General features: G+C 39.7%; 1 protein-coding gene across 5 annotated transcripts in view; it reads right to left on the reverse strand.

Annotated features, from left to right (window-relative positions):
• Positions 1-26,614, reverse strand: part of LOC124777532 (tubulin monoglutamylase TTLL4-like) — a 228,551-nt gene that overhangs the window by 141,935 nt on the left and 60,002 nt on the right. For all 5 annotated transcript variants that reach the window (XR_007015746.1, XM_047252981.1, XM_047252983.1 and 2 more), the window contains exons 8-9: positions 19,615-19,783; positions 4,612-4,714 (exon numbers count right to left, since the gene is read on the reverse strand). Coding sequence is in view for 4 of the 5 variants with exons in the window: in XM_047252981.1 (XP_047108937.1) it covers positions 4,612-4,714; positions 19,615-19,783 (272 nt within the window). In the remaining variant the exon portion in view is untranslated. The remainder of the gene's footprint in view (positions 1-4,611; positions 4,715-19,614; positions 19,784-26,614) is intronic.

Here is a 26,614-nt window from a genome sequence, read left to right on the forward strand (position 1 = left end):
TACCTCACTGTTTCAAAAACTACAACACAAGTGAAGATTACTAATCGTCCGTGAGACATCAAAACTGATACATTACCTACTTGCAAATAATAAATAATTTTTGTTGACTAATGGATCCATCACATTTACTTCTCCGACATATGAAATTATTGGTTGTCTCCCAATGTTTTTTATTATTTGAAAATTCCTTACATGGCACCAAAATATACATGCCATACAACATGTACATTTTGTGCAGGTTTGAGTACATGACAAAACAACTCAATGGTTTATATTAAACGACCTTCTTGGTTACTACACCTGAGCAATCAAAAGATTGCGAGTAGGCCTCGGATTGTTTTATTTCTGCTCTTTGCTTAAGTGATTTTTTAAAGAAGCATTACACAATTACAGCCATCAATCAACACAAGTTCTTTAACATTCTATTCTTCCTTTCTACAGAAGACCTCATTTATAATGATAAAAGGCACCATATAACAGTAAATTATACTCTGTTTCCCAATTTTCTGTTTGGTATTCTATGTCCGCAACTAAATGTGATAACAACCAAGTTATACTAACCCTCAAATTCATGACCCTAAATTACTTCTCAATTTTTTCACAGTACTTACCCTGATTTCATTCATTTATACCACAGAGGAAATCACCTATCAATAATGGCTTTCTATATATGGTATCGGGCCTGGTGACCTAGCAGTAAAGCACATGCCTGGAGACCGAAATGTTATGAGATCGAATCCTGGTCAGACCCCAGAATTTTTTTCCTTTCTGTCTTTAATACAGGCTTCACCTTCAACACTGTGAAGATTCACCAGGAACAACACTTGAGTTGTATTCCATTTTATACTTTGACCACCCCTGGTTGGATAACTAGGGTACGTTAGGGACATGCAAGTCACTGAACTGGCCTTCGGTTAAAGGGCTTGCACTTGGCCATAAAATCCCGAAATTATCTGCATAATGTATAGCTTAGCATGAAATTCATTTTTTAGGTTTTCTGACCTAGGTTTACTTGCTGAGCAGCACGCTATGTACTCAACTTGACTCCTGCTACTGATGCAGACAGGAGTACCACAAAAAATATACACGGGAGGAAAATTAATAATTCAGTATAACCAATACACACTTATTGCATAAATAAATTTTAGCTCTGGCTACGAAGTCCTTCGCAAAGGAGTTCTTGGACAAAAAGTTATCCGTTTATTTGGCATGTCAAATTTGGAAAAAATCCCTAACTTTCAATGACTGCATCCAAACACCATTGTCAAGTCTGACTGTCATGGAACTGGCGAGGCTTCCACTTGCATGTCCAGAAGATGGAATCTGATGGGCCAAATTAGTTTATTATGATGACAAGGAAATGGCACAAACTGATTTGGCACCCTCTATGTCCATGTTATGTCTGCGTTCTCTATCCAACGTTGCTTGCTGCGCCACCACTCACATCGGGCAGTAAACTACTTTGCTAGATAGGATACATTGCTACTCACCATACAGCTGAGTTGCAGATAGGTACAATGAATTGCACTTCACACACACACAACCACAGTCTCTGGCTGCCGAGGCCAGTTTGTGTATGTTGTCTAATTCCAATGAAGACCTTTTTGGCTGGAACCTTATTTGTCTGACAGTCTTTTTGTTAAACCTACTTGCAACTCAGCTATATGGTGGGTAGCAATGTATCTTCCCATAATTTTATCATTATTTTGTCCTGAATTTTCCACTGTTTGACTTTACTGGATAGAGCGAACAAACAATCTATGGATGCAGAGAATCACCTCAATATGCACCATTTCTGTGATGTAAATCCAGCCAATCAGATGCATCTTCCGGGCATAGAAGTGGATGCCTCACCAGTTTCACACCGGTTAGATTGACCCTCTGGCGACGATGATGGAGGCAATTGTTGAAAGCTTTTAATTTTATCCGAATATGACAACGCAAGTAAAACAAACTTTTTATTCAACCTTTAGTTCTGCTCTTAATAAATCCTTGCAAAACAGTATATATTTCCTGAATATCTAAAACGTGAATCACGATTTGCTTTCTGTTTATCCAGTACCAGTGGCACACCAGCCTGTTCCCTTAATATTCAGCACACATTTGTCACAAAAAAGATATTATCAAAGGGAATTTCAATTATTTATACACAAGAAAGAATGAAGAATAAGTTTTAAAGACACAAATCTTCAGTGGTGCCTGTTTTCGGCATACATGTGCACCACACAATGTATAGTAATTTTTTTTTTCGTTAGTATTTACCCCTTCTAGTATTGAATCTACTGTACACTAAATTTATTTTATTTAACTTTGCAGTTGGATGCCCTTCTTGCCACCATAGTCATCAGTTGCTCAAGGGAGGGAAATTGTGTGGACCACCTGTCTGAATTGAGTATGTTTTTTTCAAGGTGTGATTGTATTTTAACTGTTTGAGTTTCATATTTATTCATGTGAAAAGTGGGTAACAGCCCAGCATTTGCCAAAACAAGCTTGGGAAACCACCTAAAACCAACACTCAGGTTGACCAATGCAATAACCACCATCGTCAACCCACAGTGAGGATTTGATCTGGACCTAGCTCACCTTTCTATTTCTCATGCTAGTGTGCTATGCATTACACTATACAAGCAGGCAGACATTGTACAGGTAACAAGACAATTTCAAACATAACTGAAATTTGCAAAAAAAGAAGAAGGGGGAGGGGGGAGGGAGAGAGGGGGGGGGGGCAGAGAGAGAGAGAGAGAGAGAGAGAGAGAGAGAGAGAGAGAGAGAGAGAGAGATGATATGCTATGAAAATAATCTACTTCCAATGTTTACAATTATCTATAAAAGTACTTTAGACTAAATGATTGACTTCTTTTCAATTAATTCTGCCAGATAAATTGACTATTGCAATAACTAATCTTCAAAAGTGCATGAAGCTCTGGCAAACATACATGTTCATTATAATTAGCAACTCTTCTGCCAGGTTGCAAAAGCAAACAAAAGGAAATAGAGAAGAATGGCTAAAGATTGAAATTTTTTAAAAAATCTGGTCACCTCACATGTGACTACTATTAGTACATCAGCAACTGATCCAACAAATAAATACTATTGCAATATCCAGGGTGGAATAATGACACTATAATACATAAACATAATTGTTTCACTAGAACATAGATCCAAATAGATAATCTTACTGACAACAATATGAAAAGCATTGAGTTCTGCTCAACCACATAGAGGAGTTACTGAGTGGAAGACAGGTATAATGAAAGAGACTGCTAGATATTATTCTGCTATCAGATTACATCCATCAGATGTAGACAAAACAAATCTCTCTCTCACAACCCACCCACACACACCCACACCCCCACCCCCGCAGGCACTGCCACTTTCTCTCTGAGCAGTGATCTTTCTTAGGGAGGGTGGTGAGGGGTACAGAAGACGTGTGAGGTAAGGACAGTATCATCCTGGGCCGCTAGGTGCAGCCAGCTGTGCTGGATGGGGCGCGGGGTGGGGCAGAGGTTAAGGGAGAGGCTAGAAGTGGAGAAGATGATGCAGATATGCAGGTGGGACAGGAGTGTGTAGGGCTGGGGTGGGAGCAATTAAGGAGATAGTCTTGCGGAGGACAGGTTAGTGTCAAAGAGGTTATGGGAACTGAGGACGTGTCACAGGGAGAGTTCTCACATTTGATATTCAGAAAAGCTGTTGGTGAAACAATCCTAATGGTACAGGCTGTGCAGCAGTTTTTGATGCCATACCAAACACACTGCACTGGGAAGCATGCTCAGCAACTGGGTGGTCCAGGTTTCTCTTTGGGACTGTTTGAATGTGGCCATTCACGTGAACAGATAGCGTAGCCTACCACTGCCACACCTAGCAGCCCACTATCCTACAACATCCCTACATGGTTCTACAGACAGCACTAATGTCTCCCCCACTCCCTACCCTGCTACCCCTAACTCTCCCGACTCCTCTTCTCTTTTGTACCCCCAGCACTAATCCCAGTGAGGATCGCTGCTCCCTCAAAAGTCGATGAGCCTTAGTGCCACAGAAGACAGTGGCCACGTGTGTGTGAGTTATGCTTGTGTGACTGTGTGCAGGTTTTGTTTTGTCTACATCTGACGAAGGACTTTATCTGTTACCTGAATAATATCTACCAGTCTATTTCGCTGTACCTGTCAACCACTCAATGTCTCCACTACATGCTGAGTAGCAATCTATCCTTTTCTATTGTTACCCATCGCAAGTTTTCCACTGTTTAACTTAAATGACAATGTCGCTACACAATACAGTATGTGGTTCAAGAACACTGCTCTTACAGGCAGGGTAATTCCCATTCCAGAAACTTCTATCCTAATAATGATATTTGCAATCACATTTACAAAAGACTTGAATAGAAGCTCTGGCATTGCACCTCCAAGATAATGTCACACAACAATGTTTTCTATAAAGGCAATTGCATAATAAAATTTCTTCAATACATGGTAAAAGTAATCTGATATAGTACTTTTTTGTAGTGTGAACAAGTGTTTAAAAAAAGTGGCATCACAAAACAATGTATTAAAATTACAACAAAAATGCACAGTACAGAAAAACTGAACTTCACAATATCACAATAGAACTTACAGGTTTGATAATCCACTTCTCCTTTCCACAATTCTTCTCCCAAGCCTGACGTAACATCTTGCTGTCCTGTGGTAACACATAGGTTCGAGGAATGAATCCAAACCTGGAATACAAACTCACATGCATTACTTCTCTTCAGAAATACAAAAAGCTGCCATCATGTTAAGCACATAAAATTCTTCTCTTAAAAGTACCACAAACATAGAGAGAATAACTTATTGAAATAGATAAAATTGTTATTCACCAAATAGAGGAAGTACTGAGTAGTAGACAAGCACACTTAAAAATAATCACACAAAGTTCTTCATCTGATGATAACAAACACACACATACACAGACTTTGAAATGACAGAGACAGAGAGAGAGACAGAGAGAGAGAGAGAGAGAGAGAGAGAGACAGAGACAGAGAGAGAGAGAGAGAGAGAGAGAGAGAGAGAGAGAGAGAGTCTGTGAGTCTGTGTGTGCTATGCAATATCAATCCTTGTAATGTGTTACTTCTCCATTTGTAGAGGGTCGAGGACTATAAGAGAACTAATATCTACCCAAATGCGCTAGGAAATGACGTAAATGCTTGTTAAAGAACTCTTCCGTATTTGGTTGCTCTTATATAATTATTACCACATTGGGTGCACAGATCTCTTATTAATCAGATTATCATCTCCGAGGTGGATCTCTGAGCAGAACAGAAGAGGATGTAATGACACTTCTCTTAAGATTGTTTCAACTGTTTCTGTGCGTCATCATTTTAGGCTACACACACCTCTCTCTCTCTCTCTCTCTCTCTCTCTCTCTCTCTCTCTGCCTTCCAAAACACCGCGAAGCCGCAATGACAAAACGTACGCGACCCCTTCACAGCAGGTGAAATGCTCAATTGTGTCATGCCTTGGTGATGTTCTGTGCTCGGATATCTCTCTCCCACTCTCTTCAACCATCAAACCAATGCATGCACCATTGGAAGTCCTCTCCCTACTAACTAACTAAATAATGTTTTTATACATAATCACATTTTATCCGATAGTGAGGAAGAAGTGAAACGTATTTCTAGATTAACAACATGTTCCATCATAATAGTCTCCTGCACGCTCTACACACTTTTGTCGGCGATTTCTTGTTCATAAATAGGTTTAAGGACATGTAAACCAACTGCACACACACTCCTCGATGTCTCTGTTGTTTTCAAGTCATTCCCCTCCAAGTAATTTTTTCATGGATTTAAAAAAACAACCTTTTATGGCTGAAAGGTGTGTTTTGGCCTTCACTGGGCAGGCTTCCATCCTTTCTTTATCATCTCTCATTATTCATCATTATGGATTATGCAGTTTAATGATGGACCCATGTCTCATCACACGTGACAATGTGCTTCAATAATCTTTCCCTTCTTGTCAGAATTGATTCAGAAGTGTCTCCCAGATCTCCAACCTGACCTGTTTTTGTTGTTCCACTAACAACTTCGAAATCCACTATGCACTAATTTTTCTAAAGCCAAGCTGTTCACTGATAATGGCAAGCACAGCCAATGCCAATATCTACGACAGCCATTTCTTTTTCTTTCTTTCTTTTCTTTTTTCCAACCTCCTATAGGCTATAAATAAAAGACAAGTTCATAGAAAACAATTATTTTATTACTAAAAGTTTTGTACACTTATGGTTACTTTTCAACATAATCACCAAAAAGATTGAAACATTTATTGTACCTGTGGAAAAGCTTTGCAATACCCTCTTCAAAAAATGTTGCCACCAATGGTTGCAAATGAGCACTGACATTGTTTTGAAAATCTTCGTCGGTTTGAAAGTGCTGCACTCCTAGCCAGGTCTTCAGTCAGCATTCCTCTTCGTTTGATTTGAATGACCAAATTTGCATTTCACTTCAGGAATTGTGTTGATCCATTACAACGTTCGTCCATACACTGCTGGCACAACCCAATGGCTCCTTGAATGATTTCAACGGGACATTTTCGATAATCCGCTGTACAGTCCTGACCTGGCACCCAGCTACTTTCACCCTTTCCCTGAACACGTGGCTAGGAGGGCAGCACTTTCAAACCAACGAAGATCTTCAAAACAATGTCAGTGCTCATTTGCAATCATTGGCGGCAACATTTTTTGAAGAGGGTATTGCACAGCTTGTCTACAGGTATGATAAATGTCTCAATCTTTTTGGTGATTAGGGTAATAAAATAATTGTTTTTTATGCACGTATCTTTTATTTATAGCCTAACAGAGGTTGGGAAAAAAATAAAAGAAAAAAAAGGTCCTCATACCTCTGCTGTGATTTCTTCACCGCAGGGTGAGAAGCAGGTTGTAATGTGTGTGTTGCTCGAGGCAAAGAGTCAATATGGAGGATGGCCATCTGGCCTCACCCATTCACCCTGTGAGAGAACTAGGACTGCTTCTTCAGCAGCATCTGAGCGTGTGCACAGGGAGAGGGATTTGCTAGTTACAAAGAGCTCCAATGTAAGGTGTTTTATGGAGCTTCTTAGGGAAATGGCACACAGGGCAGAAAGAAGTACAATATGTACTCAGTAAGCAGTAAGTGTCGGTGGGTGGGGGTGTCTCATTCAAGATGTGCACATTACACAGATATTATTTGTACAAAAATGACAGTTTTTACATAGAAAAACATTACATTTTTTGTCACAGAGAAATAATTACATTAACTAAAAAGGGGTAACTTTTATGTGGAGACAGATTTAACAACTAATGAGAAATTAGATGAATTTATGGTTTAATTCTAGTATTTGTAACGAAAACTTAATCGAACAAATGGGAAAATAGAAACTGAGATCATTTAATATTAAGCTGGCACTCTTCACATGTGTGTGTCGATTTTTAGCAGGGTCATCTTTCAGATTATCTTCACAGAATGTAAAACTTCACATTCTCCATCATATGAGGGTGAATCAAATATAAATCAGAATTTTTGCTTTCCATGACTTTTCGTAAATGGAGAGCTCTGCTCATTGTTCCTTTTGTTTCCAGTGATTATTGTCATTCTGTTTCTTTAGTCAGAATCACAATGTCAGAGCAAGAGTTAGTCTCAGCTGTTACACAACAAATTACAGTAAAAATTCTCACAATAGAGTGTAAAACCGTCCGAAATTTTGAAAACGCTTGCACCACAGTTTGGGGACAACTTCCTGAGAAAGACACAAGTGTAAGACGCAGTTTTTACAAGGACAAGAAACAGTTGGGAATGCAGCTCACCAATGTCACCTGAGGAGCAGTATGACCGAGGAGAATATTTACATTGTTAGCCAGCTTATTAAAGACGGTCACAGAATAACAGTTGTTGAAATTGCTACCGAGGTTGGAGTAAGCTGTAGTAATGCTTAGGCAATCATTAATGATTGGATTTCAGAAAGTATCCTCAAGGTAGGTGCCTCATCTTCTCACTGCAAAGCATTAATTTAATTGTTTCAAGGGGTGCAAGTGGCTACTGACATGCTTCCGAACTGAAGGGAAACATTTTTTGCACCGGACCATGCAACATGGGTGCACCACATTAGACCCCAAAATCAGAAAAAAAGCAACTAAAAGCACGAATCTGCACCTGTAGAAGTCGGGGAGAGAGGGAGACCAAGAGAGCAATACACTAAGCAGATTCAGAAGGATGAAGGTTGCAGTAGGTACTGGGAGATGAAGAAGCTTGCACAGGATAGAGTAGCATGGAGAGCTGCATCAAACCAGTCTCAGGACTGAAGACCACAACAACAACAACAGAAGTCAAAAACTCTCTCTCCACAGGGAAGGTTCCTGCAATGGTCTTTTTTGATTTTAAAGGAGTTTTTTAATCTGGGATGTGATCATGCTTAACGACCCCATACAGCTGTCCAAACTCGATAAAAAATTCGGGAACTATTATAGGCCACACTAGAACCTCCTCCGTACAGTCTGGACTTATCGCCCTGCAATTTTTATTTGTTTGGATCACTAAAGGAAGCAGTCAGAGGACACAGGATGGCCCTGTCTAAGTGTTTATGCACAACTGGCTACAAGCACAGCCACATTCATTTTACGAAAACGGGATCAAGAAATTACCTACCCACTGGGAGAAATGTGTTTTCTGTTCAGGAGACTATATAGAAAAATAAGTTCATTTGTATCAATTTTTCTGAAACTTATGTAAATGTATAAAGCAAAACCCTGTTTATATTTGATTCACCATTGTAAGAATGGTGCCCTGTTAAAAATATCATCAACAAAGGTTGAAGCTTTCATCCTTAATCTCCAGCTTCTCTTATGTTCATATAGCCTAATTGCCACAGCTCTGGCTAACTGGCCAATATAAACTTTTTTGCACTGCTTGCATGTGATTTTATACACACTACGTTGTGTCAAGGGTTGCTATTTGTATTTACTACTGAACAAAGATTTTGATATGCTAATGGTTAATATAAAATGAAGGTCTGTAGTTGTGAGAGTAACTTTTTCACAAGATCATCCGACATTTTGCCAGTACATGGGATTTTACACCAAGCTCTGTAACTGTTGAGTGATTACTGTTGGCTAGCATACAGAAGCAATGTAATTTTTGCATTTTATTTTTTCATAGTACATAATAAATCAGGGCAGAGCTATACCCAGACAGAGCTGGAAGCAATATGTGTGATGGTCTGGAGTTCCGTTTGAAAGGCTGTTTCAGGTAATGGAAGAGATGTGAGGCGGGGCACCATCTAATGGAAAGCTGCATGTTTGTGGCTGCATTAATGCTGGGAGCTTGCAGCGATTACCGTATCAGTAGCTCTTTTCTGTATAAGCTAAATAGGTGTCTTTTTGTACTACAGGCCCCAAAATTTTAAGAATAGCCTCCTAGCTCCACTGTAAACTAAATTTTTTTATGTTGCATGTTTAAATGGTTAACATGTGTTTAAGTCTTATGTACTGTTTATCTGTTTTTGTGACATTCACTTGTCACCTGGAGATGGCCAGAGAAGCCAAAAGCCAGTTTGTGAGCAAGTAAGTACAATTTTGCAGAACTGTAGGAAGTGTTTGCCTTTTCAACATTATCATGTTCTGCCAAACACCAATGGAAAATTCAATTAATGTAATGAAGTGTGCTAATAAATTTCAATTAACTGTCATGTGAAGGATATTATTGAAACTGGAGTTAACAGCCACACAACATATTTGATTTAACAGGGCTTGTTTACATAATGCACTCCAAAATATGTCAACATTACATGAAACTGTACTTCCTTGGTTGCAATGAAAGCTATCAAGATTGGCGAGAGAATGTGGATTAGAAGAAATGCAAAACTGGTGCAGAACCTGTGATAAAGTTAAGTTCACATTTAACAGTCTGTCACATGCTTATTGACCTCCACTTATCTGTGCGAGTTCAATAGTTTTGATCACAATGTGCATGAAGACGTAAATCCAATTATCCACCAATGTATCTGTGCCAAAAAGAAAAACTGTTGCAGTTACGAAAAGAAACTGTTGACAACATGTGCGCACAATCAATACATTGCTGATCAAATAACAAACTTCTCAAATATAAGAATTAATATGGATTAGATCAAAATATTAAATAAAGGTATTAAATATGCTCCACTATGCAAAGTCCCTGAAAAACAGCTAGATGTGCTAAAAGTATATCTTTAACATGCTTTAGATGAGGATGTTTCTATGAAACACATGGTAGGGCACCATTTGAGAACTACTGCTACTGATAGTGACAAACACTCATGCAATGAAATCAATATATTAAGCAAGCTTAAGAAGAAAATAACCTCGAACAAAGTCATCACTAATAAAGCTGATAAATCAAACAGTTTAATTCTTTTGAACAAAGGCGTTTACGTTACCAAAATGAACCATTTAATTGATAGTTGCAACTACCTACACCTACAAAAACATCAGATTGCAGCTTTCACTGAACACGTAAAAACCACCACCAAATCATGGAAAAGTATTATATCTAAAACTAACAGCTATATGCTAGTTAATAAGAATCGTATGGCTCAGAGATTATATGGCTTACAAAATTACATAAAGATGGTGTTCCAGTACATCCAGTAATGTTGTCTTTCTCTGCTCCTTATTAGCTACTAGTGAAAGAGCTAGATTATATCATTCAGAAAAGACCAGTTTTAAATCTAAGTTTAGTATAAAACATTCTACAGCTCTTGTTGATAAAGATATGCAAATGTATAAACAGATCTTTTGCACAAATCAACAGTAAATCCTGTAGAATTACATGACATAATCAATACTATTCAAATGTTTGTAAAACAGAATTACTTCCAGTTCCGAAACAAGTATTATTCAGTCTGATGGCCTAGCTATGGGTTCACCTCTTAGTCCTGTACTATTTGAAATTTTCATGAAGTATTTCGAACATAAAACAAAGATGATGAGACTTACCAAACAAAAGCGCTGGCAGGTTGATAGACACACAAACAAACACACAAAATTCAAGCTTATGCAACAAACGGTTGCTTCATCAGGAAAGAGGGAAAGAGAGGGAAAGACAAAAGGATGTGCCAGAAGTCACAACGTGCTACATCCAGTGAGTAAGGTGGACATGGACAGACAAACACTTTTTCTGGGCAGAAACTTGCAAATCAATACTGAGGTGTGGCATGATCCATTGTCATGATGAAGGAAGCTACTGGCCAATTTTTCTAGTCATTTTCTTCATACATCGTTTCGCTGTACGAGATGCTAAGTTATTCGATAAGCTTTCTAACACATTTCCATATTTGAAAGAACAATTTTTGCCAGTTTTTTGCACAGTTTCTTCTGTTTTTGATCTTAATAGACGTTCTGACAGTTGCTGATATTCTAACGACTCATGTTCACTTTTAAATCGCTGTTAGTACTTGAAAACAGTCTTCAGAGTTACAACATTATTGCCATACACCAATTTCAACGTTTCACGAGTTTCTTTGGCACTTTTCTGCAACTTCAAACAGAACTTAATGTTCATGCATTGTTCAAAATCCATTATGTGCGACACACATGGTAAACACAACCTCACTCTAGTATCTCTGGAAGCCAACTGATTAGTCAGAATGTGTTCCAACTTTATGCTGCCCATCTCAATGGATGAGATTAACAGACAAATTACATCAAACAGTTATAATGTCAGCAGCTGGTGCTAAAAGAAGTCATTCATCATATTTTTTTAAATTATAACTCATATTTCCACATAAATACTTCGTTTACATCTCTCTTTAGTAAATGTAATTATTTCAATGGGAAGCAAAATTTAATATTTTCCTTTTGTAAACACTATGTAATTTTTGTATCTTCTGTACTAACAGTATCTGTGTATGTTGCGTATCAATGTTTTTCTGTGTTTGCAACATTCAGTTGTCCCTTGAAGGTGGCCCGAGATGCAGAAAGTCTGTTTGTGACCAAACAAACACAATTTTGCACAACATTAGGAAGTTTTTTCCTTTTTAATATCTAGCTGTAACATTGCAAATTGAAAATTTTTTAACGTGGCTGCATGGTCAGCGACCGATTACAAATTAAAATTAAAGCAATTACAGCCCTTAGTCGCAAAAATTAAGTCTTTTGACCTGGTTTTGGCACTACTACGAGTGCCTTCATCAGATGTAAAACAGTTTGAATGTTTTACTTCTGATGAAGGCACTCATAGTAGTGCCAACCCAAGTCAAAAGACAATTTTGCAACCGAGGGCTGTAATTGCTTTAATTTTACTGCAAAGTGATATGAAATGGAATGAACATGTCGGGATGGTAGTAGGGAAGGCGAATGGCCGACTGATTTATTGTGAGAATTTCAGGAAAAAGTGGTTCATCTGTAAACAAGATTGCATATAGAATACTAGAGTGACCCATTTTTTAGTATTGCTAGAGTATTTGCAGTCCCCACCCGGTCAGATTAAAGGCAAACTCTTTGCCTTTACAAATGTCTGCTTGTGTCTGTATATGTGCAGATGGATGTGTGTGTGTACGAGTGTATACCTGTCCTTTTTTCCCCCTAAGGTAAGCCTTTCCGCTCCCGGGATTGGAATGACTCCTTACCCTATCCCTTAAAACCCACATCCTTTCGTCTTTCCCTCTCCTTCCCTCTTTCCTGATGAAGCAACCGTTGGTTGTGAAAGCTTGAATTTTGTGTGTGTGTTTGTGTGTCTATCAAAAAGCCAACGCTTTCGTTTGGTAAGTTACATCATGTTTGTTTTTAGATATTTTTTTCCCACGTGGAATGTTTCCCTCTATTATATAAGTATGTAGATGTAGATATAGTGTAGATATTTATCTATATTTACACTGCTACACAATATAAACTGGTTCGAAAGTGAATTTTTAAGACACAGATTAGTAATCAGACATTTCTACAAGCCACTAGATTCATAAACATCAGCCGTAGTGTCATTCAAACATAGCTTAAACTCAACAGCACAGAAATATCTCAAGCTTATTGTAGTATTAGTAGGTGGTGGCTAACCTGTTTAGCACTGGCTGGGAAAACTAAGCAATACACAGTGTAGGCACATTAATGCAACCACTGTTTAAGTTCAGTGTAACATGCATTAACATTTACATAGGGCAGATGGCACCATTATCAGTGGAGGGTATATAAAGCACATTATCAGTGGAGGGTATATAAAGCATGTTGGGCGGGTGGGGGTGGAACAGTGCAGCCTTTGTCACAATGCCAAAACGGAGTGATTTATCTGACGTCCAATAGGGCATGACCATTAGCATTTCGGCCAAAGGTGGAAGCATTTCTGACACAGCTAAGTTTGTAAACTCTGTGTGCTGCCGTGGTTAAAGTGTACTGGGCATGGCAACAAGGTACTACCCAAAACAGGTGCCGAGGCAACTGTGGGGCACCACGGGCCATGGATGACAGGGTGTACGGCTGTGGAGATGTGTATGGACGAATAGATGTGCAACTATTGAGCAACTGACCATCCAGATGCATCAAGGAGCTACCAATAGTGTCTCCTCAATGACCATTCACCAAACACTGCTGTGCATGGGCCTCCACAGCAGGTGCATGGTTCATACATTCATGCTGACTGCTGACCATCGGCAATGAAGGCTGGAATTTGCATGCCAATACCGCAACTGGACGTCCACTTAGTGGTGAGGTGACAGATGGCCTTTCAGATGAATCATGTTTTATGATCCATCATAAAGATGGTTGTTGGCATGAATGGTGTGAAACATCTTACAGCAAATGTGTTGCAACAATCGTCAGAAGGGAATGCTTCTGTAGCATTCCCTTGGTGATCTCATATTCTGGAAGGCACAGTGGTTTAACACAAGCTTAAAACTACCCTTGGGGACCATGTCCACCCCTACATGTAGTTTAATATAATGGAAGGAAACATTCCACGTGGGAAAAATTATATATAAAAACAAAGATGAGGTGACTTACCGAACAAAAGCGCTGGCAGGTCGATAGATACACAAACAAACACAAACATACACATAAAATTCAAGCTTTCGCAACAAACTGTTGCCTCATCAGGAAAGAGGGAAGGAGAGGGGAAGACGAAAGGAAGTGGGTTTTAAGGGAGAGGGTAAGGAGTCATTCCAATCCCGGGAGCGGAAAGCCTTGGCTTGTGTCTGTATGTGTGGATGGATATGTGCGTGTGTGCTAGTGTATACCTGTCCTTTTTTCCCCCTAAGGTAAGTCTTTCCGCTCCCGGGATTGGAATGACTCCTTACCCTCTCCCTTAAAACCCACTTCCTTTCGTCTTCCCCTCTCCTTCCCTCTTTCTGATGAGGCAACAGTTTGTTGGGAAAGCTTGAATTTTGTGTGTATGTTTGTGTTTGTTTGTGTATCTATCGACCTACATGTAGTTTGTTTTTCCTCAGCAATATGGCATCCACCAGCAGGACAATGCAATGTGTAATACTGAATTCATTCTCAGACAACTACATAAAACATCTAGTCCGACAGCCCACCTGCGGAAGAAATATTTTAGGCCTCCTAGCTACAAACAAACTCAATGTTTTCGAGAGTGTACCCAATAGGGGGGGATTAGCAAGCATGATTCTATTAAAGGAACAATGGTCACCAAAGGTAATAAGGTAATCTAGAAAGCAACAAGAATATTCAAATTTGGTCAAACTAACAGACTTCACTAACAACCTACTTGACAAACTGAGAACATTTAGTTCAAACCTGAAAAACACAATGTTTTGTGACTTACACTCAAAGACACTGTAAACCATGGTATAGATAAATATGTAACAAGTAAAGTAACAGACAAAGATCTCGCTTTTCTTGTGACATCAATAGGTAAATATTGCAAGAACAGAAACTATTATACTCTCGCTACAGAACAGACTGCAGGAATAAGGACTAACTACGTGTGAAGCATACAATTCCACAGATAAATCCTGGTGAAAGGTCTATTAGAAACCTTAAATCTGCAAAGCTGAAATTGAAGACAGGAGTCAGAAATTAGAAATATTAAATTCCTCACTTCAGGGTGTATACGCAGACAAGGAAAAAAAAATTCCCGGCCTTTTCCCGGTTAAAAATACACTTTCTCCCGGACGAAAATACACTTTTCTGTGTTAAATGACAGGATACTTTCCCTCGGAGCTGTAAAATTTATCAGTCCTTTGAAGGGTTAAGGTTTCATGCACCAGCTTGATATTCCCGGCACATTAGTAAACAACCGCGAGCGGGAAATAAATTATATGCAGCCACTAGTATGCTGCATATTTTCATATTACAAAAGTAGAAATTCAAATTCCACCAAACTCGGCAAGTTACTTTCCGAAGCATTGAAATAGAGTTTGCGATGCATTTTTGTAAGTCAGTCATAATGCCACGTGATCTCGCCAGCCAATGAAGGCAGGTATTCAGAGCATAGAACATGTGATATAGTCAGTCAACAGCAACATCACTGTTAAATAGCACGAACACATGAGTAGGAAAAGTTAATGGTTTAAATTAATATATAAGTGTGGCTGCAAAGGAAGCTGCGCTTTCACATATAACACTGCCCTCGAAGATCATTTAGCCACCAGAAAAGCTAAGGTTTCATGTATAAATCGTTTTTTTTTTTTTTTTTTCTACGAGTGTTATAATCCAAGAGCATCGGAATTTCATAAACCACACTAAAATTCCCAACTCCACTTAAAGTAGATGTTCGTATGTCCAGATTCACAATGAAGTAGGTCCCAACCTGAAATTAAGCTTTTCAGTGTGGTTTTCAGGATGTAAATTTTATTGGAGTATCAATACTGCATTATTTCGTGTTTGGTTCTTTATTATCATGGCACTGAATGAAGTAAAGACCTGCACCTGGTGGCCGTACTTCCCCAAATAGGGGTCTCCTGGCCAACAATGCCACATGCTCATTTCATTTTATCGATAGTGCTATACGTGCCAGAAGAAGAAAATGTGCACTTGTAATCCAGCAAAAAGTTGAAACTAGTCAATAGTATGGGACGAAACACTTCGTTTCAAATAAATTAACTGCCTCAGCGGAAAAGATTAATAATAACTACATTTCTTTAGCAAACCGACGAAAATAACTTCACCGTTCTGCAAGGCGATTAATGCTTGATTGTTATAAACCTAGAATTAAAATAAAACCAAAAAACTGAAACGAATAACATATTTTAGCCTTCCATAATTATGTTATTTATTTTATCTATGAATCTACGAATTGATGACCCCCGGCCACAGAAATCCGTTTTGTTTTCATTTGACACGAGAGCTGTAAACGAAGAGGAAACAGCAAAATAATTAAATGTAAACACTATGTCCCACAAAAGTTTTCCGGGTAGCACATGACTGCTTGCTACAACCACACTTTCACAAGTAGCCAGAAGTGGGAGAATGTACTGTTCATAAGCGACTGGCATCTTCTCTAATGAAGCCAACGTAAACAATTGTGACGTCACGCTCATCGCAAGTAGTTTGCTGTTATGAAGTATTGCATAGTCTTTCGTCCTAAGGCATTTAGAACACTTTGTTGTTGGCAGACGTTTGTGTGTGCAGTTTGTTTTCTTGTAAATGGTGCATTTCCTTTGCAACTTAAGTTTTATTCAATTTTTTCTCCCGTTTATGTTTTATTGCTGCAATATAATTCTACAGTAGCGAGGTAGAGTAATATTCTCTGTTAGACCATCAGTTGTTGGCAACCAAAATTACAAAAATTTAATTGAAAACTAAAACTCTGAAAAATTCCCGGAGTTCTAAAAAATTCCGGTGTTTATCCCAGTTTCCTCCCGGCTGAAAAAAATTCCCGGGGTTTTCCCGGATCGCCCAGTTGTCCCGGGGCGTATACACCCTGTCACTTACCATACTAAAGTTTGACAAATCATAGCCTTACACAAATGGGAAATACTAATACATGCACCCAAAAAAATCAAGTAAATTACGACTACTCAAAGAAAACAACGCAGCAGACCAACAGAATTTCAATCTAGTTTTTCATAGAACATTGCGGAATTAGTGCCTTTCTTAGCTTGCATTTGTAGAGAATTTCTTGCCCATCGGATAGTCCCCACTGGGGAAGAGTGCAGCTTACTCCTGCTTACAGGTGAGAAAGAATGGGTGAACAGAATTGCAGACCAATAGATGTCGATTTGTTGTAGAATTCTGGAGAATATTTGAAACCCTAACACTCAGATTGGGCGGGGCAGGGGGGGGGGGGGGGGGGGGGGGGGCGGGGCGGGTGCTTCTCTCACAGAATCTACACCTATGTCAATACTCCACTAACCACTGTGAAGAGCATGGCACAGGATACATCCCACTGCACCAGTTATTATGGTTTTTCCCTGTTCCATTCACACATAGAGCATGTGAAGAACGGCTGTTTAAATGCCTGCATGAATGCTTAATTAATCTGATTTTGTCCTTGCGATCCCTATGATGGTGACACATAGGGATTTTTTGTATATTTCTAGTCATTTGTAAGCAGGCTTTCTCAGGATAGTTTACAACATCCTCAAGAGTTTTCCAGGTCAGTTTCTTCAGCATCTCTGGGTCACTCTCCAATGGGTCAAACAAACCTGTGACCATTCATACTGTCCTCCTATGGCTACGTTCAATATTCCCTGTGAGTCCCACACATTTGAACAATATTCTAAGATGGGTTTCTTGAGTGGTTTGTAAGCAATCTCCTTTGTAGACTGATTTCATTTCCCCATTATTCTACCAATAAATGGTAGATTACCATCTGCTTTACCCACGACTGGGCCTTTGTGACCATTCCATTTCATACACCTACGAAGTGTTACTTGATGAGTTGACTGAGTCCAGCTATGACTCTGATGCCAGAGTCAAAGGATACTACATTTTTCATTTTGTGGAGAGCACAATTTTACATTTCTGAACATTTAAAACAAGGTGCCAATCTCTGCACCACTTTAAAATCTTATCAAAGGTCTGACTGAATATTTATGCAGCTTCTTTCAGACTATACTTTATTACAGATAACAGCATCATCTGTGGAAAGTCTGAGATTACTGTTAACATTGTCTGCAAAGTCATTAATATAAAATATAAGCAGCAAAGATCTCAACACCCTTCCCTACACACACCCAACGTTACTTCTACATCTATCAATGACTCTCCATCCAAGATAACCTGCTGAGTCCTCCCTACCAAAAAAGTCCTCAATGCAGACATAAATAGTGCTTAATAACACCGTACAATTGTACTTTTCATAACAAGCATAGATGTGGTACGGCATCAACTGCTTTTCGAAAATCGAGAAATTATGCATCAATTTGACTGCGCCGACCCAAGGCTTTCAGTACACCATGTGAGAAAAGAGTCATTTGGGTTTTACATGATCGATGTTTTTGGTATCCACATTCATTGGGATAAAGGAGGTTATTCTGTTTGAGATCCTCATCCTGTTTGAGCTCAGAATATGCTCCAAGATTCTATAACAAATCTATGTCAAGGATACAGGATGGAGTTTCACTACTGTTCTTGTAGAACTCTAGCTTTCTTCCAGCTACTGGCCATGGCTGTTTGGTTAAGGGATCTACAATAAATTATAGTTAAAAGATGGACTAACTCAGCTGCACATTCAGTATGGAATATGACAGAAATTTCATTGGGCCCTTGAGGTCTGTTCAATTTTATGATTTCAGTTGTTTCACAATGCTACTAAGATCTATTTCACCGATCCTTTCAATGATATGTAAATTAAATTGGGGCAGTACTCGTGAATTTTCCTTTGTAAAAAGAACATTTGAAAGCGGAGTTTAGCATTTCTGCTTTTGCTTTGCTCCACCTCAATTTCAGCTCCTGCCTCATCCACGAGTGTCTGGATGTTACCTTTGATGCCACTACCAGCCTTTACATGCCACTTTAATTTCTTTGGGTTTTGTGGAGGAGCTTTCAACAATATTCTGCTAAAATAACTGAAGGTTTCATGCATTGCTCTTTTGACAGCCAAATGTGTTTTATTTAGCATCTCTCTAGTCCTATGCTTGGTTTTGTACTGATTACGCAGTAGCCTCTGTTTCCTTAGAAATTTCTTTACCGCGAGTGTGTAACATGGAGAGCTCTCCCATTGTGAACTCCTCTACTGGGTACATATCTGCCCAGAGTACTTATCTATCCAGAATGTTGTTCCAGTATTTGGAGTCACAAATTAGGCATGGCAGCAGCCACTGAACAAATTTACAGAACTGTTCCAATAATTGTCACAGGTCAATATAACCTATGTTAAAGAGTAACAGGTATGTTTGGGGAACTTTAATGACAATCTTGAGAAGAAAGAAACATCGTTCTTGCCCAATCCTGTTGGATAAATTAAGAGAAACACTATCTAAGGAAGACCGTGAAACATTTCCGCAGCCACTATCAAATGTACGGTATAGGGACAATGAACTAAGATAAAAGATTACAGCACATGTAAAGGCATACAGATAGTAATTTTTCCCCTCTATCAATGAGAGAATATATATAACAACAAAAATTTCAGAGAATCATATGTGACAGAGAATCTCTAACACTGGAACAAAGTACTTTCTGTCACATCCTGTAAAGTAATGGGCAGTGTGTACATAAAAAAAGTATGTAAATACTCACTCTTTTTTACCAAATTTTGTCATAAGGCGATATAGATTTTTCCAAAGTCGATCCTTGCGACCTATCTGAAATGTGCCAGGAAAATGATTTACTTTTTGAAAGTCCTTCAGTGTTTTGAAACAAAAGGATTTCATATGCTTTCCCCAAGTACCACACCAGTCATTTGATTCTGGAAAACAAAACAATGGGAATGTAACAAACTATGTTTAATCTAACTATTATGATACAGGATTAATACTATAATAATAATAAATAATAATAGTAGTAGTAGTAGTAGTAGTAGTAGTAATCACACTGATTGATACAACCCAGCTCTAGACTGCTACAACTTATATTAACTTTCACTGTTTTGTTAATTGTGCAATGCCCACTATGGAAGCATTGTATAAAGGAACTTAATAATTTTTTCTTGTTGATAAATGTATAGATAATAATCCCACTTTCATACCAAAGACTAATTTGAAAAATATTTAACACTGATGGACAAAAGAAAATTTATGCTTTTCGTTTATTGGTTTTAGTAATAGTTACCTTTCATTGTTCTCATGTCCTGGTGATAAGACGTGCTGTGTAATTTTAAAGTGAAATTGTGTTATATAATGAAAGCAATTTATGAACAATGTGATTTCTCATTAACGATACCATGGGTCCCAGCTCCTGTAACTCTAGAAGATTAATATATTTTAATTTTGTATGGAGAATTTAGATGGAGGCAATGATCCTCACGACAGCTCAGCTCAACAACGGAGACACATGAATGTGTTCATCTCTTTCCCTTCATGGCCGCCAAGGACAATTTCAATATTTAGGTAATATCTGCCATGACATTCAGAACCTGAAATCTTTCTTTTCATTTAATTATGAAGTCCGATTACTTCCTTTCTCAGATGAATAAATGCATTTTAACCACAATTCTTTTTACCCGGGCCATGGGGAATGACAGTACTTAGAATGTACGTGCCTCTATCCCAATCATACGTTTGCTTACAATTGAGTGTGTACCAACGTAACTATACTTATGACCCATTTCCTTCACAGTATCCTATCACTTTCCGGGACTGGATCAGACTCTGGATGTGGCTCTCCAGCAGGGATACGACTTCCTCAAATCCTGCCCTGAAATGAGATCCATTCTTCATGAAATCCTCCCCACTCCACCAAGAGTGTCTTTCCGCCGTCCACCTAACCTTCGTAACCTCTTGGTTCATCCCTATGAAATCACCAAACCACCTTCCCTACCCTCTGGCTCCTACCCTTGTAACCGCCCCGGTGTAAAACCTGTCCCATGCACCACCACCACCACCTACTCCAGTCCTGTAACCCGGAAGGTGTACATGATCAAAGGCAGAGCCACATGTGAAAGCACCCACATGATTTACCAGCTGACATGCCTACACTGTGAAGCTTTCTAGGTGGGAATGACCATCAACAAACTGTCCATTCGCATGAACGGACACAGGCAGACAGTGTTTGTTGGTAATGAGGATCACCCTATGGCTAAACATGCCTTGGTGCACGGCCAGCACATCTTGGCACAGTGTTTCACCGTCCGGGTTATCTGTATACTTCCCACAGACACCAACCTATCCGAACTCCGGAGATGGGAACTTTCCCTTCAATATATTCTCTCTTCCCATTACCCACCAGGATTCAACCTCCGCTAATTTCAAGTTGCCACCGCTCGTACCTCACCTGTCATTCAACAACATCTTTTGCTCTGTACTTCCACCTCGACTGGCATCTCTGCCCAACTTCTTTGCATTTACGAGGTGCATTCAAGTTCTAAGGCCTCCGATTATTTTTCTCCGGACTGGAAAGAGATAGAAACATGCGCATTGTTTTAAAATGAGGCCACATTCATTGTCAATACGTCCCAGATATGGCAGCACCGTACGGCAGATGGAATTTTACCGTCAGCAGCGAGAATGAGAACTGTTTTAAATACTTAAAATGGCGACATTTTCCTTACTTTAACAGCGTGCAATCATTCGTTTTCTGAATTTGCGTGGTGTGAAACCAATTTAAATTCATCGACAGTTGAAGGAGATATGTGGTGACGGAGTTATGGATGTGTCGAAAGTGCGTTCGTGGGTGCGACAGTTTAATGAAGGCAGAACATCATGTGACAATAAACCGAAACAACCTCGGGCTCGCACAAGCCGGTCAGACGACATGATCGAGAAAGTGGAGAGAATTGTTTTGGGGGATCGCCGAATGACTGTTGAACAAATCGCCTCCAGAGTTGGCATTTCTGTGGGTTCTGTGCACACAATCCTGCATGACGACCTGAAAATGCGAAAAGTGTCATCCAGGTGGGTGCCACGAATGCTGACGGACGACCACATGGCTGCCTGTGTGGCATGTTGCCAAGCAATGTTGACGCGCAATGACAGCATGAATGGGACTTTCTTTTCATTGATTGTGACAATGGATGAGACATGGATGCCATTTTTCAATCCAGAAGCAAAGCGCCAGTCAGCTCAATGGAAGCACGCAGATTCACCGCCACCAAAAAAATTTCGGGTAACCGCCAGTGCTGAAAAAATGATGGTGTCCATGTTCTGGGACAACGAGGGCGTAATCCTTACCCATTGCATTCCAAAGGGCACTACGGTAACAGGTGCATCCTACGAAAATGTTTTAAAGAACAAATTCCTTCCTGCACTGCAACAAAAACGTCCGGGAAGGGCTGCGCGTGTGCTGTTTCACCAAGACAATGCACCCGCACATCGAGCTAACGTTACGCAACAGTTTCTTCGTGATAACAACTTTTAAGTTATTCCTCATGCTCCCTACTCACCTGACCTGGCTCCTAGTGACTTTTGGCTTTTTCCAACAATGAAAGACACTCTCCGTGGCCGCACATTCACCAGCCGTGCTACTATTGCCTCAGCGATTTTCCAGTGGTCAAAACAGACTCCTAAAGAAGCCTTCGCCGCTGCCATGGAATCATGGCGTCAGTGTTGTGAAAAATGTGTACATCTGCAGGGTGATTACATCGAGAAGTAACGCCAGTTTCATCGATTTCGGGTGAGTAGTTGATTAGAAAAAAAAATCAGAGGCCTTAGAACTTGAATGCACCTCAAACGTGTGATTCTTGAGTTTCTCCCGGCGTATTTGATGATCAAAATATCCACGGGTATGCTGCCGGTCTACGGTGTCCAACGGGCACAATATTTCGGCGATCATACATGTCGCCATCATCAGGTGAACTGACGGACTGAGCTCCTGTGAACGTGCCCGCACGGAGATCCGTACGGTATGGCTGCTCAGAGGGAACTGGGTTTGGTCGCGGCGGCGGCCGATTTAAATACCCTCTACCCGCGGCGCGCTCCCTCCGCCGTCCGCGCCCCGCGCCACGGTCGCGCGGTAGAACAGATTGCGACGGCGTCTGAGATGACATCGGTGTGATGGCTCTGTCCGCCGTGGTCGTCACAACTATACGTTTGCTCGATTTACTCTTGATTAACCCGATCGCTGGTTCCCAAGCCTTGCTAAGATTAGAGCCACAGTCACGGTTTATGAGGTCGTCATTGGTGCGAATTTCGATGGCCTCTCTAACAACACTGTCCCAGTATCTCGACATCTGTACCAGAATCCTCGTGCGGTCATACTCCATGGCGTGATTTTCCGACAAACAATGTTCAGCGACCGCCGACTTGCTCGGATACATCAGTCGAGTGTGTGTCTGGTGTTCACGGCATCGATCCTCGACGGTACGCATCGTCTGACCAATATACGACTTGCCACATTGACACGGAATCTGGTACACGCCGGCCTTCCTCAAACCGAGGTCATCTTTGGCGCTCCCCACCAGTGCACGAGTTTTATTTGGAGGACAAAACACAGTTCCGACCCGGTGTTTCTTCAGAATGCGGGCGATTTTCCCCGGGGAACTTGCTCTTCAATATATCCTCTCTTCCCGTTACCCACCAGGCCTCAATCTCCGCTAATTTCAAGTTGCCGCCACTCACACCTCACCTGTCATTCAACATCATCTTTGCCTCTGCACTTCCGCCTCGACTGACATCTCTGCCCAAACTCTTTGTCTTTAAATATGTCTGCTTGTGTGTGTGTGTGTGTGTGTGTGTGTGTGTGTGTCCCCACTCCACCAAGAGTGTCTTTCCGCCATCCACCTAACCTTCGCAACCTCTTAGTTCATCCCTATGAAATCCCCAAACCACCTTCCCTACCCTCTGGCTCCTACCCCTGTAGCCGCCCCCGGTGTAAAACCTGTCCCATGCACCCTCCCACCACCACCTATTCCAGTCCTGTAACCCGGAAGGTGTACACGATCAAAGGCAGAGCCACGTGTGAAAGCACCCACGTGATTTACCAACTGACCTGCCTACACTGTGAAGCGTTCTATGTGGGAATGACCAGCAACAAACTGTCCATTCGCATGAATGGACACAGGCAGACAGTGTTTGTTGGTAATGAGGATCACCCTGTGGCTAAACATGCCTTGGTGCACGGCCAGCACATCTTGGCACAGTGTTACACCGTCCGGGTTATCTGGATACTTCCCACTAACACCAACCTGTCAGAACACCGGAGATGGGAACTTGCCCTTCAGCATATCCTTTCTTCTCGCTATCCGCCAGGCCTCAATCTCCGCTAATTTCTAACTTCAATTTGCTGCCGCTCATACCTCACCTGTCTTTCAACTTCATCTTTGCCTCTGTACATCTGCCCCGACTGACATCTCTGCCCAAACTCTTTGCCTTTACAAATGTCTGCTTGTGTCTGTGTATGTGTGGATGGATATGTGTGTGTGTGCGAGTGTATACCTGTCCTTTTTTCCCCCTAAGGTAAGTCTTTCCGCTCCCGGGATTGGAATGACTCCTTACCCTCTCCCTTAAAACCCATATCCTTTTGTCTTTCCTTCTCCTTCCCTCTTTCCTGACGAGGCAACCATTGGTTGCGAAAGCTAGAATTTTGTGTGTATGTTTGTGTTTGTTTGTGTGTCTATCGACCTGCCAGCGCTTTTGTTTGGTAAGTTTCATCATCTTTCTTTTTATATATATATATATATATATATATATATATATATATATATATATATATATATATATATATATATATAATTTAAGAGTCATGAAAATGAAGTGATAAAATGAAGTATTAGTATTAGTATTTGAAAATAATGTCATAACCTCAGCGGGCACAAAGTTAAAGCGATCTTTCAATTGCACCAAAGACAGCAGCATTTTTTGTTCCATCAACAATGATATGATGGTGCACAATGCTGAGGTTTACCATATCCTATATTCATAAAATACCACATAAGCACTGAAGTTAAACCTAGCTCTTACAGACCAATAACTGAGTGTGGCAGAGCTCTACATTGATGCTGGTCATTGTTTGCTGTATGACCAAACTCAAATTATACTCTAGTTCATTTTGGAGTTTTGTGAAGCAAGTCAATTAGTGGAAATTAATTTGACAAAGAATTTTATTAATAGAGATAGCATTTTCAGCCTGGACGAAACATGGTATCCAGTACTTCCTTTGATCGACTTGCAAAGATGTCACACCACTATCTTAGCGTGGACTGAGCGTATAATCACATTTTCAGCAAATATAAAGTTCTTTGTCACCAAACAATATCTCTGGCTCTTGTGTATTTTTGACCACATGCGAAATGGCGTGGCCTTTTGACTCAAAAGGGCAGATATGAGTGCTGTAGTTTCGAAGGTACATGGCAAAAGTATTAGTTGGAAGAAAAAGATCTACTGAGTTAGCCACTGTGCTGTGAAAACAAAGATTCACATCACAGCATTCTAGTGAAAGATCCTGGTGTACCATGCTTTTAGACAAACTTAATAAGACTGAAATGTCCCGCCTAAAGTAAATTTGAAAATCAATTTTGCCTGTGAAGAAGCACTTCCATTGCAGTATACTTTTGCCAATGTTGCTTCATAACAACTCCATTACATTATAGTATTTGTATAATTCGAGATTGCACAATTTCTATTGTTCATAAGTTTTACTTTCTACTGCCAACAATGAGCTTTCCAGGCACAATACTAAGCTTCAAAAACCAATACAAAATAACATTTTCCCTTCAACACAGAAATTTCAATAGATGTTTTTCACATATTCTCCAAAGATATTACAAGTAGAATAATCTTTCTCAAAAATAAACAGCTCCTTGTCATAGAAGCCAAATGAAACATTAATATGCTGAAATATACTGTGTGTGTAAACAATTTTTCCGAAATGAAAAGTAAAAGATAGATTTAATTCTATTTCCCAGAATATTGAAAAGATGCACTTCGATACGAAGATATCTTATTCGAATGCACTTCATATGCACACTATATGAAATTCTAAGTGTAAAATTATGTAGTAGATTTGTAACAAGCTATTGTTTCCACATACTAATCATGAGTGGAATACAAGAGGGGACTAATGACAACTGTACAATGTGTGTCCCTGTTGTTTGTAGAGTACAAATACCAATGCTCAATGAAATTTTTCACACATACAGTATGGACAAGTTTACAGGAAATACTATAGGTTCATGAACATGAATTGCCATAATGATAACAGCTCACTAAGTAACAGAGGCACTGAGTCTCAACTCAATGTCTCTAAAATCAGTAAGTTATTACCTTTACTACTAAATAATTTACATTCTGCCAGAACGTTTGACACCACAATTAACAAAATGTCACTGATGTGGGTTCAGTTTACATATATAAATGTTAGCTTAGAAAATTTGATCTGAACTGTGTATACGTTCTTAAACTATACAGCCCAATAAATAGTGGAAAATTTTCCTGTGAAAACACATTCTACTTGCACGAGTGTGTTGCAGACATCTTTTGAGGTCTTATCAATAAGAGAATCATCATCTTTAATAGATGGTTATAAGGAAAATGATACATCAGGCAAATTCTTATCAAAAATGGCACAAAACTATACACATTTTTAACTTACTCCTTCATAAATCATGAACTCTTATCAGTAGGTAACCAAGCATTCCTTTAACAAG

Source organism: Schistocerca piceifrons, chromosome 2 (genome assembly GCF_021461385.2).
Source record: "Schistocerca piceifrons isolate TAMUIC-IGC-003096 chromosome 2, iqSchPice1.1, whole genome shotgun sequence".
Taxonomy (NCBI): domain Eukaryota; kingdom Metazoa; phylum Arthropoda; class Insecta; order Orthoptera; family Acrididae; genus Schistocerca; species Schistocerca piceifrons.